Genomic DNA, 19,990 nt, shown 5'->3' with positions numbered 1-19,990 from the left:
AATTCTTTTGAACTGCAAAACATTTAAAATTATGTATAACTTCCATTTATCTTCTGCCATTTTTGTTTGCTCTACATTTAATTGCTTATGCTTCCAATTACTTTGGTATTGTTTGCTTGAGCTAAATAAAAAATTTCTTTGTTTTATTGTTACTTCTCATAGTCTTTTTTTTATTTGTTATTAATATTTAAAATGTTTAGAATTAGTTGGTGTAAAATTTAGATTTTATATTAAATGCATTAATATTTTATTTGAAAGTTCCTAAGTAATTTGAGAAGTAAACAATTATATGTTAACTTATAAAATACATGTATTACTTGTCAAAATAAAAGCTACAATACTACAATAAAAAAAAATCATCAAAAGCTTTAAAAAGCCTTGATTAATTTAATTTTAAGCTTTAAAAAATATTTTCAGGGAAGAAATAAAACGATTTTTAACAACTTTAAATAAAATAAACTCTATTAAAATAAGAAAACTAACAATAATATCCCGATGTATATATCTATTAAATTAACATTGTGATTTAAATCTTCGAAAATTTGAATGTTATTAAATGGTCAATAAGGTATAGAGGACCTTAAGATTTCCTATCATGTTGTTTCTTTTATTCATGCGGGGGAAAAATAAACTATCTTGAATTTTATGCAAGATAAATGTCTTAATATTAGGAATAGTAAGTTATTTTTAAGTGAATTTAAAATATACCTAAACATCAAGGAAGAACGCGGGATTCTGCTCATGGCAGCCAATCATCCTACACGCGTGACGTCACAAACAAGTTGTGAGGCCTTGTTTTGCGAAGGTCGTGGTTGTTCTTCAGCTTTGTCATTGTCACCAGTAATCGTTTCTGATACTCTAGTAATTATTGTCTGTTCTTGATTAAACTTAAATATTCTCTGTAGTTCTTTACTCTTTCTTGCTTCTTTCTTCCTCAAAGCACTTGTGGTATCAATATCAATATTATCTACAATTATTTTCCTATTAGAGCATTGATCCTTTAAAAACTTTTATTCCATAACTGGCAATTTCTTTTATACATCAGCAATATCAAATAAACGTTTAGCTTCTTTTCTAAATTCTGTGAGGTTGAAATCAAACTTATCGGAACATTTTCTGCTTTTACACTTTTAATAAATGCCTGTATATAGAATGATAAGCTTTCACTGTTTGTGAAATTCTTTTGCTAGATGCAATGGGAATAGAAGCTCTTGACCAAATTTGTTCTATTATGGGAACTAAGGTCTCACATATTTCGCTTCCTTCTCTGAAGCAAATTTGATGTTATGTCTAATATATAATAATAATTATGTCTACAACAGTAGCCCTTCATAACGGATTCGTAAGGAGGCAGTTCAACTTGAAGAAATCGCTACATTTCCCAAAAATAGGGCATTCCGATATTTTTCTTCCCTTCGCTAATTTAGACTGTCATTTTTACTAACAACAAAGCACATAAGCGCATGAACTAACAAATCAGTTGCACAACAGACAGAACGGTGACGCCAATTAAACTAACTCGGCAAAGCTACTGATTTGAACCAGCTCACAGCAGTCCTTGTCACATGTCCGCCTTACGCCAATAACAACTGTTCTGCTGATGACTCAGTGCCATGCCAGTGCAACTGTAAAACTGTTTTTTTACTTCTATTCATATGACAACGCCTGTTTAAAAGATTTTTATTTCGTAACCGAAGCACACAAATATCTTTAAAAAGTTGCAAAAAGTGTGTTTTTATGACACTTTAATGTCCTTGTAGCACCTCAAAATGTACCTCAATATTTTTTATACATCTTATCTAGACTGAATGGCAACTTTTCCGCACTATTACAAATTAAAAATCAAAAGTCGATTATTTTGTAAAAATTTTTTTTAATGTAGCAAAAATTTCAATTTATTGAAACCTTAACATCCTTACAGCACCTCAAGACCTACTCCAATATTTTTCATATTTATAATTTATTTTATCTACAACAAAAGGCAACTTTTCTGTGCTATTACAAATTAAAAATCAAAAATTGATTTTTTCCTTCCACCTTAATGCCCATATCCTCAAGTTCTAATATCCCTTTAAAACTAAATATTAAACCAATCAAATAAGAATTAGAAATAAGAAAGACAATAATGAGTCATCATGTTTCAACTTACTACAGGAATTGATCTTATATTTCAGAAAAAAAGAAAGACAGAAAATTAAAGACCATTAGAAATCAACAATAAAACTAATTAGAATTATAAAAGATAAAAACATGTTAACTACAGTAATTATATAATATACACAGCAATAACAATATACAGCAATTATAAGAGGGAAAACAAGTGATGAAGGTATTCAATTTCTATAAAAAAAATTATACAGACTGGAAAAATATAATAAAATAGGTGCAAAGTAGACACAGAAAAATTGCAACCTATAATATAATAAATTAGTATACCTATAATAAAATAAATTAGTATCATATATAAACATGAATCGAGTTTAAATTTATCTCTTTTTTACTTCATTTTGTCAGCATCATTATCGGATATGCAAATTGCAACTTCTGTTTTTGCATTAAGCAACTCAAGAGAGGATCTTATGTTTTATGTTTCAATTGACTGAATTATTAACATGTTAATGAAATTAAGCAGTAATAAAAACAAATTGTGGAATTGTAAACTTCACATTTTATTTACAATATTTAATGCTGGATTATAACAAAGGATGCCTTAAGGATTGTAATTTTTATTATTTTATAATTATGTTGATTAATTATATTCTTCCTCGTACAGGCAATTTGGCATTAATAATGAAAGCAAGTTGGAGTTTACTTTTTTTTTTCCTCTTAGTAATTCCCAGTTTGGTTCTATTTTTTTTTCTCTTAAGTTTCTATTTGTGTGCTCATGATTTTTTTAATTCTTAGAATATCAGCCTTTATTACTTAATTTTAAAGTTATTATATATTCACATCTAGAATGCACAACAAATTATATCTTTTTACTATTATTTCTTAAACTCTTTGCCAATATACATGAAATTTTTCAGTTTTTGTTAATCAATTTGAGAAAATCAAACTTGAATAATTGTTAACAGGTTAACAGATGAGCACATCTTTTAGTACTTAAATAATAGAAAAAAAAAATTGAATACATGCTAAAATAAATGAAGCTATGCTATCAGAAGTTGAATGCAAAAGTTCTTAAGTGTTTGGAATAGAAATTAAGAATAATTTGGAATAGAACTTTTTTTACATATTTTTCAAAAATGTTTATTACAATACAGATGTTATATAGGCTTGGAATTAATATATATATAAGTTCTAAATTTATTTCTGAAAAGAAAAAGTACTTCTGGTCACAACTAGAACTACACAGTCAGTACTAACTATCTGCAAATATTGCAAGATTAAGAACTCAACAACCTTGCTTTGGAATTTTGGAATGGTAGACTTGAAATGCATTTAAATTGTGTGATTATATTCTAATTATTTAAATTCGAACATATTTGAATTAAAAAAAGCATTTTCCTTTTACAAAATCAATCAGGCCAAAGGATTTTTTAAAAAAAAGTTATATGACAATTGTGCATACTTTTCTAAGACCAACCCTGGAAATGATAAAGTACTAAATGCATTAAAAATACTTCATTTCTTGTAAACTACTCACTCATTGCTGGACGAATCATAGGATAGCACACTTTCCATACAGTATCCAGAGACATTCCACTGTCTAAGTAAATGGCACCAGCAACTGACTCAAATATATCACCTAGTGCTTTAGGAACATCAACTTCTTCGATTTCAAAACATTCAATTTCTTCGAGGTAGTAATGATGAATCTACAGAAGACATAAAAATCAATCAAATTTTAAAAAATATAGCGAAAATAAAGTGTAATGCTTCTCAAGATAGAAAGATAATCTACACATTTACAATTTTTAACGATTTCAACTGGCATTGGGTAATGTAAAATTGATTAACTGAGTAATCAAAATATTTTAATAAAAAAAGTTAAAAGAAGTAAAAAATAAAAATCTTAAAATATTCAATTATTGAAATTTTTTTGAATAAGATATAAAAAAACATATTTTTAAGCATAAGACAAGTTTTAATTAATGCAAATATTTCACACTTAAATTGTATCAAATTGAACTTTCATTAAATTTAAACTTTAATGAAACTAACAAAGAGTTAGTGAGTCAACAAATCTTGCTGACTCTAAAGTAATTTCTTGTATCAAAATTTCATGAACTTTGGTCAGAACACTTTGCATATAAAAAATTATGAAACCCAGTCTACACTGTTCTTTTCCAAACTGCTGACTAAATACAATCATTTTTTTAAATGTGCATGGCAGTTTAACTCGATTTTATTTATACATATGCTACAACATGGAGAAAGAAGAAAACAATTTGGTTACAGAACTTCCTCCACTAAATCCGTAAAGTCAAAGGGTTTGCTTATAGTAGGTGTGTAGTATAACACAACCAACAGGCCTCAGTAACAAATGATGATTTTTATTAACACAAATACACAGACGAGATCTGCACAAGCAAAACATAAAAGCACACTTAGTACAAACAGCAATCAGTAACTAACAACAATCACAGCACACAATGCAGCCAGACAGAATTCAGTAGAGGAGGGAATCTATGTAGCTCTATTCTCTACAGTCGCTCCAAACGCGTGCAATTCTCCACTGTCTCCTTGTTTTAGCTGTACCCAATTGCCGACTTACTAATACACTCACATGACTCTTCTATAATAAACTCCAGGATTCAGCACACAGCTCAATTCAGTAATCCCTTGAGCTCCACTCCATGCTCTGCTGGACTAATCCAACTATTCTGTCATTGACTTGCTATGTGACTCTAAATCTCTCGATGACTCTATATATAACTGCCTTCAGCTTAGACTGCCAGCCTTTTATAGTTTCCGGAGCCAGACAGAGAAACTTCTGGAATAATTATATCTCAGTTCCTATTACCTGTATCACCAAAATCCTGAAGATTCCAGTATTACCTATTTTGTCACCAAGCCCAGGGATCAGATTTGGCATCCAACACAGCTGATCATAAAACGGTTTTTCCATTGATTGTAATTTTCCAATTTTTTAAAATTATTATTTCTAACAGGATTACATGCAACTATAACTATTACACTTGTCTGTTACTCAATAAAAAAATATTATCTCCAACTTACAATGCTTGTGTTGTACTCTAGATTGCAGTTCCAGTTTGTCCATCTGGAGTATTAACTTTTGCTCTACTCCTTTCATAATAGGGGACTCTTCCGTTTAGCAGATCAATTATCAAGCTTTAGTCCAAATATTGCCAAAATGTGAAAAATTATTTATATTGAAATTATCTTTCTAATACCAGGAGAGCATCTATTGAACACAGATAAAAATTTAACAACTAATGTTAAGAGATCAAATTTAGGATTTTTTTTAGTCTCAAATTAAATTACAGTGAAGTTTTATCTACTTCTCAAAATTATGGGATATTTAAAAAAATCAATTTTATAGAAATCATTGAAGAAAGATCCCCTTAGCTAATTGCAATTCAGAAGGAATTCATATTCAGAAACAAAAGGACATTAAATTAAAAGTATGTATAATTATATATAAATACAAACAAATGTATCACTTACTTCAAAAAACTTGAAAGCATCACTTTCCATCAATATTTCTATAAAATGGTTGATTTGACGAAACAAAGTGGGTGACATCATCTTTAAGAAATCATGATACTTGTATGAAACAGCTAAGGAAGCAAAGTATATGTTATTGACCAGTGCAGACCTGAGATCTGTCAGCTTTCCAGGAGAATGGCCAGCAGGATCTTCAAATAGTTGTCGTGTAATCAAATAATCTAAAATTGAATCTCCTAAAAATTCCAACCTTTGATAGCAGTCTGTGATATCATTATCAGAATATGATGGATGTGTAAATGCTTGTAAGAGGTAAGCCTTATTTCTGAAGGTATAACCAATTGTTTTTTCGAATCTCTCAAATCCATTTGTTAGATATTCCAGACGGTGATGAATTAAGGGTCCAGGCTCACACACAATGGGATCTGGAGGAGGAGGAGGCCAATTTTCTAAATTAGTATCATCATCCAAGAAAGGATTAACACCAATCCAGGCCATAAACTTCAAAGCTCCTAAATGCCCTGAAGACAGTAAGTAACAGCCAATCAAGGCTTCTACAGAATCAGCCATACACTTGTCTGAAATGACTTGCTTAGTAAAATACAGATGGCGTGGATTTTCTGCCTTCTCATCTTCCTCCATACCTGCTTCATTCTTCTTCTTTTTAGGTTTTTTAATTATATTTTTTTCATCAATATGATCTTCTACCAAATAGCAAGGTGGAAGCCAAGTCTTATTGCAATCAAAACAAGTAGTAATCAAGTATTCACCTAACTTTTTCTTTTTAGCCTTCTTATACAAATTAAGATTTTTAATCAGCAGACTTCGGAGCCTTGTAAGCTTACCTTCGTCAAAGTTTATGTATTTTATGTAAATTTTGATGGACATAGAATATTTTAAGAAGGAGTCGCCAATAATTTCTAAACGCTCTAAATTAAATTCATCTCCAGTACTTTTTGCAGTCAAAGCTTGAAGTAATAGACTGGGAGTTGGTCCAGTATGGGTGTTTAAATCAATTTTTACCTCAAAACTAGTTATTTCATTGCTGTTGATGTCTTTCACAATATCATAAGAAAAAAATTCCTTTTTGGGAATTTCTTTTAGCTGGCCTATCTGGAAAAGATAATCATTTAATAATTTGTTACTTGTTTCCAAATGGAATGGCTGCCATGCTGTATCTGTCAATTTTGCTGTTCCAATACGAGCTTCTCGGGCAATGGCTCGACGGATTTCTTCAGCAAGAAGAAGACTATTGAGTCGAAACAACACGGTTGGAAGACACATCACTTTGAAAAAGAAACTGGGAGGAAAAGGATGAATGATGCATAATTCTGGAATTAAATATTCTTTATAATTTCGATGCCTTTGTTTAGTTTTGCTCAAGACAGCATTATCATCAAAAGTTTCTCTAGGTGAAACATAGAAAGGTTTCCACATATGAATGCCCTCCATTCGTACTGTCTCTAACAAAGGTTGTTGTGGATCATGTAGCAGAATATTGTATCTTGTAAAATAGTGCTCTTCAAATGTTCTCGATTTTGACTCAATTTCCATATAATTTTTTGGTGTCAATTCATAGCAAATCCTTACAACATGATGAAAAGTAGGGACTTCAAATTTCCAAGTATCTTTTAAGTAGGAACGCATTAATATAACATCTGAAAATTTCTCTGAGTCAAAGGGTATCCTTTCAAATGTATCTTTTGTCATCAACTTTTGCCTTTGATAAGGATGTTCTTTTGTTGCAAATATAAAATCCCAATCAATTCTTCCTAAAATAAAATTGAAATTAGCAAAAAAACCAACAAAAAAATCTGGAAAAATATTCCATCATAATGTTATAATTAAATGCACTTATGCATTTATTTTTATAAGCAATGTTACTTAGAAAGTACTAAGCTTGTAATTTTACAATTTAACACACAGATACATTAGAACTTTAATACATTTTTTTTCAATAAGAAAACAATTTTTCATCAACTTTAATTGCCAATCAGCACAACTTTAAATAATATTTAGTAACTGAAAAGAAGGGTTTCTTTTTTTTGTAAAATTTCATTGAAATCTTTTCATTAATTCATTGGCATATGATACAGCAACTAACTCCTCAATCTCTACTCTTTTTCATGTTTCTAAAATTATGTAATTTCAGGAGAAAATATAAATATTAAATATATACGTTAAACAAATAAAATTATAAAGATGGACTTATATTTCATCAATTCCATCCAATAATTAAGCATAAATCTATTAAAAAAATAAATTTTAAAAAAAATAATAAGTGAGCCTCCAAAAGATTAACGAATCGCATGATTAAGGATGATTAAATTGGGTCTAAACAAATTAATGTAAAAAAAATGGGAGTATGTATATAATATGTACAGAGTATGTATATGCAAAAAAGCAGAGTATTTTTAGTATGTTCATATATAGGAAAGAGACATTTTCTTGTAAGATTATATATGGATAAAAATATGGCAGAAAAATAATTTACGAATAACAATATAATTTCTATACCATACATAGAATATCACCTTCAATATACACTCAAATATCTTGTTACAACTTTAATTTCTTCATTAAATTTACTGAAAATTATTTTAATTCTCATAATGTTTCTGAAAGAGCATTAAAGATAATCTTATCAAAATATGTCAGCCAAAAACTAAGGGCAGAAAGTAAAGAGTAAACTTGTAACTAAAAATTTGAGAACTATTTCAATGATATGAACAATACTGAAATCATAAAATATATCAAAATAGTTTCTAAGGTTAAAAGAGAAGAAGTAGAGAGCATTGTCATTTGTACCAATGTCAATATGCATGAACATAAGCCAATGTAAATCTTAACCAACCTTTATTCAGTAGAATTATTGGGCATACATTAACCCCCCATACCCCCCCCCTATACATTTGCATTGTATTGACATTAGCAAAACAGTCGAAAAAGACAAAATCAAACACTTATTTCAATAATTATATACCTTACACCACTTTTCCCACGGAACAAATAATGTAGAATTTTTGTTTATTAAAAATTAATCTGCCAATCATACATGGAATGACTGAGTAAGAGCACTGATTAAAACTATAAGACAGATAACTAGAGAGGAGACATTAGTTCAGTCGGAGAAATAAAATCTTGATCAATTAATAATACAACAATATGGACCAAAAAGCAAAAAGGTTAGAGTTGAAGGTATAGCATATATACTACTTGTAAAGAAAATTTTAAATGCATTAAAAAAAAATAGAAATTTGATACAAAATATTGTTGTTGTTTTTTTTTTTTTACATAAAGACCAAAAAGTTTTTTTGAACATTCACCTCCAATTACCGGACAAATATAAAAGGAGTTGGGAGCAGCAAAAGGCAAAAATTCTTTAAACCCTTCTAACCAAAGAGTGTCAGAAAAGATAAACCTATGGAAGTCTTCAATATCCTGAATATTCTGATCTGACAAATTGAAAGGAGTATCACAAGCAGTAACAGTGACAAGAATTTTTCCAGATTTGTTGAAGATAGGAAAAGGATTCACCTGAAATAAACAAATATCATACATTGTTATAGAAAAAAAATCTTAAACTATAAAGCATAATAAGCTATTCCAAAAAATGAAATTTTTCAGCAAATCTCATTAATAAAAATGAATAAATTATATTATGCAATATAAAAGAAATTATTATTATTATTCAAAGGGGGGTTGTCAGTGGTTTTACTTCTCCAAATAAAATTACTTTCTAATAGTAATTAGAGATCAGAACCCATAAATTTGCAAATATTTACTCTTTCAGGTATAAAAAGATACTTGAGAGTATCTGAAGAAATGGAAGGAAAGTAAAGGGAAATAATTCCATTAAAAAATTTCTATATAATTAAGATTTTAAAACAAAGCAATAATTTTCTTTTGGTCAAGCTATCATAACAAAGATTATAATAAAAATTATATTACATGCTGAAAAAAAAGCAAATACTTGTAATTAACATAATCAAATATAAAAAAAAATGGAAAAATAAATTATTTAAAAAAAAACATTTTGTAGTTTTCAGTTTACTATATAGTATCCCCAAATTCTAAATTCAAACTTATTTTAAATTCAAATCAAGCCCCCCCCCCTTTTTTTTTACTGACTTTAACAAAAAATTAATTTTTGGTTTAATTATAACTCGCAAAAATGTTTCTTTTTTACTAAAAATTTCAACATTTTTTTTTTTTTAAATCAAAGAACCAGAGATGACGATTTTCCTTATATAAATATCTTAATATAAAAGAAATTCTGTATTGATATTTCTTTTTCTGTGAACTTATTATATCTTCATAATACACTGAAGCACAAAACATTTAACTGTCTTTTGACTACAGCACCATTCATTAAACATTTCACCATTCTTTTAAAATATTTTATAGATTTGCCCATTCTTTAAAAATATTTTATTCTTTGGTCTTTGAACCTTAATTTTAATATATATATATATATATATATTCTTTTTCTGCATACAACACTATCAAAGAAGAAACTCCTGTCCTGTCCAGGTGCTTGGGTGCACAGAATGATCATTCACTGCAAATACTGCTACCTGCCTGATGCAGTTACTGCTACCTGCCAAAAACAGTCTATTAAAAATAACCTATGCATAAACCCTGCCCTAAGGAAATATGTTTAATTATTCTTTGTTCATCATTCCAGTCATCAGCCTGTTAACCAAGCAACTCTTGCAATAAAGCCTGAAGAAATGAGAATCAATATAATGAACCAGGCTGCTTATCATTCTATAATTTGGGATGCCCATCACTCCTGATATGCAGCAATAACAAGCTTATTATACCTATAATGAGATCAATATACAAGATGATTATAAAAACACGGATAGTGTTTTGATGTATGACACTCGATGTACGACACCATAACCATCATATCATTCACAAGAATAGAATAAAATTTTGGTTCACGGTATTTTGAAGCATGCATTCAAGCATCATATGAAAAAAAAAAAAGTTAAACTCTAACAGTTATGGTCACACTGACAAAATTTTTAATTGGCAACACTAACTTTTTTTTTATTGGAATGTGTTCACCAAAGCAAAAGACAATAAACAGAGTTGGCATGGTACCCGAAGCAAAAAAAATCTCCAGTACTAGACAGACTAAGAAGAAAAGAGAAAACAACTGTAGCATGTCTACCAGACGTGAAATTATATGGCATGGTACATGCTTCGGTTCTAGGCACCATCTGCCAAATGCAAAGTGCCATTGTGGTTGAAATAGGTCTAGAAAATTTGTGAAGCACAATAAATTTTTTCCCTTTCTGTTGCTTCTCTGTTATTCATTGTTTTCTCTTTTCTTCTTAATTTATCTACGGCTGGTGATACTTGTGCTACAGGTACTGTTCCAGCATTATTTACTGCTATTTGCTATGGAGAACTCATTCAAATGAAAAAAAAGTTGGTGTTGCCATTTGAAAATTTTGTAACCACAACTCTTAAATTTTAATTGTGGTTTTTCACATTATTTTGAGCAAATACCTTGAATCAAAAGTTTATTCCGTATCTGTGAATGGTATAATAGTTAATGTCTCATATATTGGGATAGTTTTTTTTTTTTTTTTTAAACACCCAGTATATTTCAGAAAATTATACTTCAAAACAAAAACATATTTGAAGTTTCAACATTATTTAATATATGTACTCATAAAACAAAGAATTCATCAAGCTCTTTACAATTAGCATCATTTAATGTCACATTTATTTATATATATATATAAAATTAGATTTAACAGGGCTTTAACAAAAGTACAGGCCTTAAAGATTATTAAACCTTTAACAAAAGCATAAGATCAACTTGAAAAAAAGGTAGCTTGATATACATGAAATCTTACTTTTATGTAACAGCAGCCACGAAAAGCATTGTTAAATTGGAAATCTGTAATAATTACTTCAAGTTGAAAATCAGTAAATAACAATTGATTAAGATCTTAAAAAATAAAAGTCTACAGTATTTCAAAATTGAAGATTTCTTTAATATTAAAATTTATCAAATATATAATATATTATCTATAATTTTTAAATATTATTAAAAAATAATGAAGAAATAATTGAAATTTATAAAGACAATATAAACTACAAGTTCAAAAAAATGTAAATTTTGAAATCTGAAATTTTATTCATAACATATTAACAGAATCATTTGTAAATTAAAACAATTTAATGTCATTTTAATCAAACCACTTCAATATCAACTGTTGTATAGTTATTTGAATCGCAATACATTTCATCTATTCCAATTTGACAGACAAGACTTTTAACAAGTATTCAATTCTTTTAAACAATTGCAAATCTTTGCAATATTATATATCAATTTTTTTTCCCTGCTGAAAATTGAATATCTTAGCAAAATACAAATTCAGTTATTTTTTATTTTTATTTTAATGTTTATCCCTTCTACCCCAAAATATAGTATATATTATAAAACACATAGAAAACCTTGAAACAGATAAATAACATGATAATCTTGCAATGCAGTTGCAATTCCACTTTACACTTTCTCATATACTCGGTATATGACAAAGTAACAAGCAAACAAGTATTAACAATAACAATACCAAAAAAAAGATTCAAAGGGGAAAAATAATTATATTTCTCAAGACGTGTTCACAAAAGTGTGATGCCTTTTGCAGTTGCAAATCCAATGTAAAACTGGCACAATCTTTATAAAGCAGATTATACAATAAAATGTTTGACATATACACTTTGGTGTCACAAACTAAATAGGAAGCATCTTTTAATTGCTTATGAATAAAGCCTCCCCCCCCCATTCCTAAACCAGAAATTTCTAAGCTGGAAGTTGAAGCAAGATATAAATTATGTACATTGATTTAGAATTAATATAACAAATTAAATTGAAGTTGTACATAAAAAATTTATTAGGAATATGTTTTAACTATTCTTTAAAGTTATGCAAATACAAAAAGTCATAAAATGAATTTCCTTTAATATTATCAAATTTGCCAAGTATGAAAAACTGCTCATTAGTTATAAAATAAAAACTATGAGTAAATAAAACATATACATTTTTTAGGAACAAAATTTTTAACTCTTGATATATTTTCAGTAGCCCTATTTATTCTTATCTTGCACATTACCAATGTTTTCCCAAGAAACATCGAAAGTCAATGGCATAAAGTAGTCTTTCTCCGATAACAAAAAAATTATTACAAAAGAACCTTTGAAAAAAAAAATACTTGATATTTTATTATAGAATAATCATATTAAAATATATATATATATTACTTTTTTTTTAGTTCAATAGATAGCTCAACTAATGTCGAAATAGAAGCCCAACATTTTGTTTGTCATCAAAATTACATCAAGCAACGAACAATTTCAACTCTTTGAATTCAAACCACCACTACTGTCCAAAGTCAATTCTGCTGTTACATAAAATACAATGAGTTTGCAACATTAATTAAAGAAATTGATACACTCAAAGTTAGGACCATAGATGCTATGTCTAAAGTGATACCCGAAATACTGGACAACACTTGACAAGAATTGGCATACCATCACATTCTCCAATCTACCAAGGGTGCTGGTATTGAAATTAATGGATATAAATGACTTTATTAAAAACTTTATAAACTTAAAATATATTGAAACAACCAAATGCTAAATCCTAAGAGTTTCTCCCCCCCCCTTTTTTTTGTAATCACTTTGTGAGCACCATACATTATTGTTATATTCTCTTAAACATTTTTCACTTACAGAAGGTATTTTCACAGTGCAGATGAGAGCAAGAGTCCTTGGGGATTTTTCAGGATAAAACAGGGGTCTTTTTCGAGGATTCAGAGTTTGGGCCAGAGGTTCTATAAGTGTCATATTTATGATGTTCAAATAACAAACTCTACCGGGTTCAGGTTTAACCCCTTTCAGAAAAATTGGCACCTAAAAGAAGAAAAAAATAACATTCAAATATTAAACCCAAGTACTCAGATATTAAACAAAATTTTTTTTAAAAAATGCATTCAGCTCACGATATCCCCAGTCACATAGTAAAAGTAAGTGTTAAAAAATCTCTCTTTCCTGGAATTCAATTAAGTGACAAATTAAAAATAATAGCATTTTGAAATATAAAATTTAAATTCATATTCTTGGCCTAAGACATAAAAAAGAATGTAGTGGTTGAAAAAAAAATTTAGTCCCAGCTTATTCTTTTTTGTGGATAAAGAAATGACCCAACGTGTAGAGTGAAAAGAGGGGGAGGGGAGGGGGGAGGAGGAGGGAGAATATGAAGGTGACCTGCAATTTGAGAATCTTATATCAAAGTTTGTATAAAAAATTGTCACACAGTATCATTCTATATCAGCATATAATTTTAAAAAGCTTCATGGAAAACTGGGTGATTTTTTTAAAAAAAATCCTACCTTCAATCATCTAATCTGGCAGGTATTCAAAATTATATATTACTATACTATGAAATGTGTAATCCTTTAGCGATAAGTATGATTATTGTAACATTTTGCTTGTCCCCCCCCTGAATAACAGAATTTTATGTATGTTTTATGTTTAATGTTAAATAATTTGTGCATTTTTTGATATTGTTTGCTTAGTTACAGTCAAGATCAAAAAACATGATATTCACATTTATAATTCTACAAATGGCATCACAAGAATAGAAAAAGCAAGTTCTAACACATATTCAATTATACATAAAAATTACACATGCAGGATTAACTAAATCCTGAAACTACCTTTAAAAATAAATTACATACTATATACATTATTTCTACCTAATGTGCATTGCCTTATATGTTTGTAACTGAAAGTTGAGAGATAGATTATATAACTAAATTTGCAACTGCTCTTTTGATATGTATCACATAAGTATGATTTCATTTTATTAATTCTATTATATTTTTATATAATAGAATTAATAAAAAGTGGTGTGATAAATAAAGACTGATAATAGAGTAGTGTATCAATATATAATTATAGTTTTTATTAATAATATATTATCTTTAAGTAAATGAAAAGTTTCCAAAAAAATTCATAAAACTGAATAAATTTAACAGAATTAGAATCATTACATTCATTAAAATATCTACCAAGTTTAACAATAATTATAACAGGAGATATCAAAATCAAATAAATTAATTTACATACGAAGTTGAACTGTTAGAAGCAAAATCTTTCAAAATTCAGCTGTTTTTCATTCAAATAGTTAAATGATAAACTGAGAAACAGCATATTGTTTTAAGTAGGAAAACTGGTAAAATGCAGTTATTATCTATTGTCTTTTCATTTTGTGATTTTTTTTATTTCATTCATTTCTATTTCATTAGAGCAGACATAACAGATAACGAGAAAGTTAAATATGTTGCAATTGTCACGTTCATATAACTTCAACAGAAGAGAACATAATAGTATTACAGAACTTCAATTCAACTCTTTGTGAAAAATATAATGCAATGTGAAAATTCTAATTTGGAATTGAACTGTGGTGTAAAGCTGAAAGATTGATTCATTGAATAGAAATACATTATTATGATCTATGTAAAATAGCCCTCGTTATAAGCAGTTCAAGCATAGAACTCCTAGCCTCTTTATAAATGTATATTATTATCTTCAACAAGTTGTTAACCAGGGAAGAACCATTGTTATTGATGCCTTAGAGAAAGCAAGAAGCAACATAGTAGGTCAGACCACTTCTCACCAATTTTGTGTGTGTGCGTGCGTGTGTGCTCCTCTTCAGTAAATGTAATGGTAACTATGAAAGAACTACTTCTATCCTGCCTTAGTATCTGGAGTAAATTAATAATTGTAAACAACATGAGATTAAAATGGAAACTGTGATTTGATGCCTAAGGATCATCATCCAAATTTCTTTTGTATCAGGTACATTTCATTGTAGAAATGGAATGAATTCAATCAGTGAACATTTCTATGTCCACTAGAGAAGCGAGAACAGGTACACTAAGTTGGGTCGCTCTTCATTCCCATATCTTATTACTTCTTACCTGCTTCAACTAGGATTCAGGTAAGAGGGAAAACTCTTTGACCAATATGTTATTGATGATTTCTTAACATTTTCAACAGTTTTATTTTAGTTTTAAAAATCTGCAGCTCTTTTTATACAGTTTAAATTTGGATTGGATCATTAGATAAATAGTCATGTCGTAGAAACAAGACATAAGGACTTCAATATTCAGGGCAGAACTAAAAATTATTAGTACCCCTTATGTTAATGAAAATAATCAAATATATTTAAAGAAAGTTTGCCACAACAAACAGAAAAAACTCTGTATTCAAGCTATAAGATTCAGATGTTAAGAAAAATGTTTTACTTCTGTTTTTGAATTGACACAATAACAAATTGTATAAACACAATTAATACATTGAAATTATTTGAAACTTTCTTTTTGGATGGCAATAATTTTTTAATATTTTAATCAAAATTTTCAATTGATGACCATAATTGGGAGGTAATCAATGAATGTCAACAGCAAGTTATTTAGCATAACCTAATTTACAACTATGTAATAATTTTTTTCCTTGCACTAAATTTAAAAACTGTTATTTAGACCATTGGTATTTTTTAAAAATTGTTCAGATATAATGAGTGATTGCATAAGCCATATTTCAATTATAGTTTCTTTAATATAGAATTGGTGAATTAAGACTCAATATAGCATTCTATCTAAAAAGATTTCTTTTGTCTATTTTTATAATGCTGCACATCTTTTAGATTCCTATTTTTCCAACAGAATCAACGGAGAAATTAGAAAATTCCAATCAAAATGAAAAAATAAAATAATTTTTTTTTAAATGTGTAAGAAAATTGGATTTTTTTTATGGCACTCATACAAGTCAACTATTTTAGTTAAGCCAAAATTCAGCTATTTAGCAGTATTTTTTTGTATAGAAATTGTCTCCATTTTACAAATGAAAATTACCATTTGATTTTTAAGTTATTCTGACTTAGCAAGAAGTTACCTGGACCAGACTTCATTATACTTATTTTTCAAACTTTGTTGTTCTCTATACTTCATGGTTTGTGAAGATGATCTTAGCACTATCACAAATTATCTGCCAGAAATCATTTTCTAAATACTTTAGGAAAGAATTTACAGATTTTACTATTGCATGAGTTGGCAGTTTGTTCTGGGGAGGGGGGGGGGGGGTAGGCTACATCTATTAGAATCAGCACAAGCATGTAAAAAGTGTGTAGACAAATTTTATCTTAAATTAGCACTTTATAAGCACCTTCAGAAAAAAAAAAGTTCAAAAAATTAGAAATTTGACAAATTAGCATTTAGTGTTTTGCAGAGTAGTAAGGAAAATCAAGTATGCATTTTGAAAGCTTTCTAGTCAGACAAATAAACCAAAATCTGATACATAGCCACAATTTTAGTCAAAAGATTAGTATCCAAATTTTATTTATCTAAGTAGTTGCATTTTTGAAATATCAAAATTCATATGCATGCATTAATACAAATATGACAGATTTACTTCATACTGATCTATACTTTAAATGTTAAAACTGTGTGCCCAACTTTGCTGACACAGTTCTTTGTGTTTCGAAGTTATCGTTTCCACTTTCAATTAAACAGACCGATGAAAAAATAAACTTCCTGTAAATGAATTTAAATCAAAATTTGATAGAAATTGGAAATTCGGTACAAAGAAATCATATCAAATTTCACTCAATTAACTCGCAGCATTTGTGAGTTACCATATTTACAGAGAAATACACCTAATTTTAAAACTTTTGTTTTCAGAAATCTCAATGTTGGGAGATATGGCAAAATGTCAAGCTCGAATTTTTTGACGAGTACAATTCCTTCTCTTTGAGTACTTTGTATACAAAAAAAGTTTTTAAAAAATTACTGGAGTTAATTTATTTTCAATATAGTGGACAAGAATAGCAAATGACATATAAGTAGCTTTAAGCAACATGGATATTTTGCTTCATTGTTTCACTTTTGGAAGTTTTAAACCTTCAGCATATTTACTTTTGAAAATCCACGGTAAATTAAATGCATATTTTCTGGATAAATTGTCAAAAATTTCAAAACATGTCCTTCTTTTGCACAAGATTTTCTTGCAGTAAATATATTTTAATACGTTTCTAAGATTGATTTAGTAAATGATGTTGAAATATAACTAACAAAGGCTCTAAAAAAAATAATTTAAAAAAACTAGTGTAGAAAAGCACATTAGTTAGTAAGTTTTGCCACGAATACTTAAAATTATCAGTAAAAAGCGATTTTTTTCCCTCTATCCGAACAAGTATGAGGAAGTGAAAAAAAAAGTCTAGTAAATGAAGGAAATATATTTTCACCATATTATAAGTAATTCCCTAAACTGAGATAAAACAGATTGCCAAATTCATTGTGAACAAGTAAAACACACAAACAAACTTGTACAATTAGGGAGCCACTGTAATGAAAATGCAGTCATACAGTTAGGTATCTACCTAATATGGTTCAATCTACCTAATCTACCTAATATAGTGAAATCAGATGAAGTTTTTTTTCCCATTTCAGAAAGAAAATTAAACATTTGGATTTTTTTTAAAAAAAGCATTTTTAAGGCCTTTATATAAAGGACCATTAAGAAAAGCAGTTTTAGTGGACTTTAAATGAAAGTATTTACTGTGGTAAAAATACGTATTCTATTCTACCATTTATATAAATCAAATGTTAGTTAATTGGGAGTAATTAGTGCATAAAACTTTAATTTGCAGTCTTTTTCTTTGAAATGATTAATCAAATAATTTTATGAGTCATATAAATCAGGCTGTGTCCAATTATACACACTAACAGTTTTACTATTCTATAATATGAATACATTTAAGGTATAACCAATATTTGTACATAAGATCAACAATAAAAAAGAATGTAGTACCACACAAGGGATGACTTGCAATGCACAATGTGTAACTGTAATTCCCCCACACATATTTTACAGTATTTTATCATAGTCATAAAGTTAATTAATTCCGTATGCAATATCTAAATTCCTCAATAATCTAATACTGTCTCTTCTTGAGCTTTATTTATTCTGAGAATAGGCAGCAAAAAGCATTATACATCCTTTTAAAGACAGAAAACCACAAAATAATATAAATTTCTATGCTGCACACAAGCAGTAATAAAGCATACTCATTAAGTTCCACAATTTATATATAAAAGGAGGTACTAGCAGAATTTTTTTCCCTCTCAAACATGTAAAAGTATGGTTTTAAACATTTTTTCTACAGAAAAGGCTTTTTAATGCACCAAAATTTTGAATATTAATAAAAAAAAAGGTATTACAACTGATAATTTTTTTAAAATATATAACATTATCAAGTTATTCCATAAAAAATTAATTAAAATCCCAACACAAAAATTTATTTTTAATCATGCAGTTACATGATTTTTAATTATTAAATATTTATAAACAAGTGCAAGGATTTCAAGATATTTATTTTGAAATTCAGTTCTGAATTAAAATTCACTGAAAATTAGTAATTGTTTAGTTACAATATCTTAATTAAAAATATTTATTATATCAAAATATTATAATTAATTTTTTATTAATAATTATAATGTTCAAAATTAATTAAAAAAGCAGAATTTAAGTTATACAAAAAATTACTATGTAATGTAGGGTAAGCTACAGCACTTCAATGGCCACTATGTACAAGCCTGCATCCTACACATACCCATTAACGTATTAATTAATAACCTATTAACAAATTAATAACTTACACGTTTATCATATACTTGTCTCCTCCTATTTGTTCCAGCAATTGCTCCTTCAACTTCTTCCTCTTCTGTTTCACCCAATTCTTCTTCAAGTGCTTTATCTACCAAACAACTAATAGGAACCAAATTTTCATTTAATTCACCTAAAATGAATAAATTATTTTGTATGCGCAGGATAAATTATATCTTACAAAATAGTCATTAAATGTTTAAATATTTGGGATTCATAAAAATTCTGTTAAATAAACACAACCGGCATCAGGTCTAATTATCAAAATTTAAGCTATAAATTAAAAAATTCCCTAACTTTTTTCCTCTCTCAACTTTACTTAAGGAGGGAAAAAATATGGAGAAACTATCCTGTGTAAACAGATTTGAAAGTAATCAGTTATTTTTATTTTATTTGCCTTGTACTAAATACCTATAAGCGCTACTTTATATTTTTTATACAATATGTATGTAGTCAAATTTCACATACATATTATAAAACATAAGGTAAAAGAAATTCATACAAAAAAAAAAAAAAAAAAAAAGATAAAAATTAGCAACAGAAGTTATTGACAGGAGATAATTTGGTGCAGTCAGAATCAAAAACAAATCAATAAATTACAATG

The 19,990-nt window shown here is 28.2% G+C and overlaps 1 protein-coding gene across 2 annotated transcripts in view; it reads right to left on the bottom strand.

Annotated features, from left to right (window-relative positions):
* Nucleotides 1-19,990, bottom strand: part of LOC129980935 (endoribonuclease Dicer-like) — a 52,644-nt gene that overhangs the window by 12,943 nt on the left and 19,711 nt on the right. For both annotated transcript variants that reach the window (XM_056091441.1, XM_056091440.1), the window contains 5 exons: nucleotides 19,380-19,519; nucleotides 13,390-13,569; nucleotides 8,958-9,168; nucleotides 5,632-7,403; nucleotides 3,647-3,818 (listed from right to left, as the gene is read on the bottom strand). In XM_056091441.1, coding sequence (XP_055947416.1) covers nucleotides 3,647-3,818; nucleotides 5,632-7,403; nucleotides 8,958-9,168; nucleotides 13,390-13,569; nucleotides 19,380-19,519 — 2,475 coding nt within the window. The remainder of the gene's footprint in view (nucleotides 1-3,646; nucleotides 3,819-5,631; nucleotides 7,404-8,957; nucleotides 9,169-13,389; nucleotides 13,570-19,379; nucleotides 19,520-19,990) is intronic.

Source organism: Argiope bruennichi, chromosome 8 (assembly GCF_947563725.1).
Source record: "Argiope bruennichi chromosome 8, qqArgBrue1.1, whole genome shotgun sequence".
In the NCBI taxonomy this organism is placed as follows: Eukaryota; Metazoa; Arthropoda; class Arachnida; order Araneae; family Araneidae; genus Argiope; species Argiope bruennichi.
The sequence above is the reverse complement of the archived record's forward strand: the minus strand, read 5'-3'. Positions and strand labels throughout refer to the sequence as shown.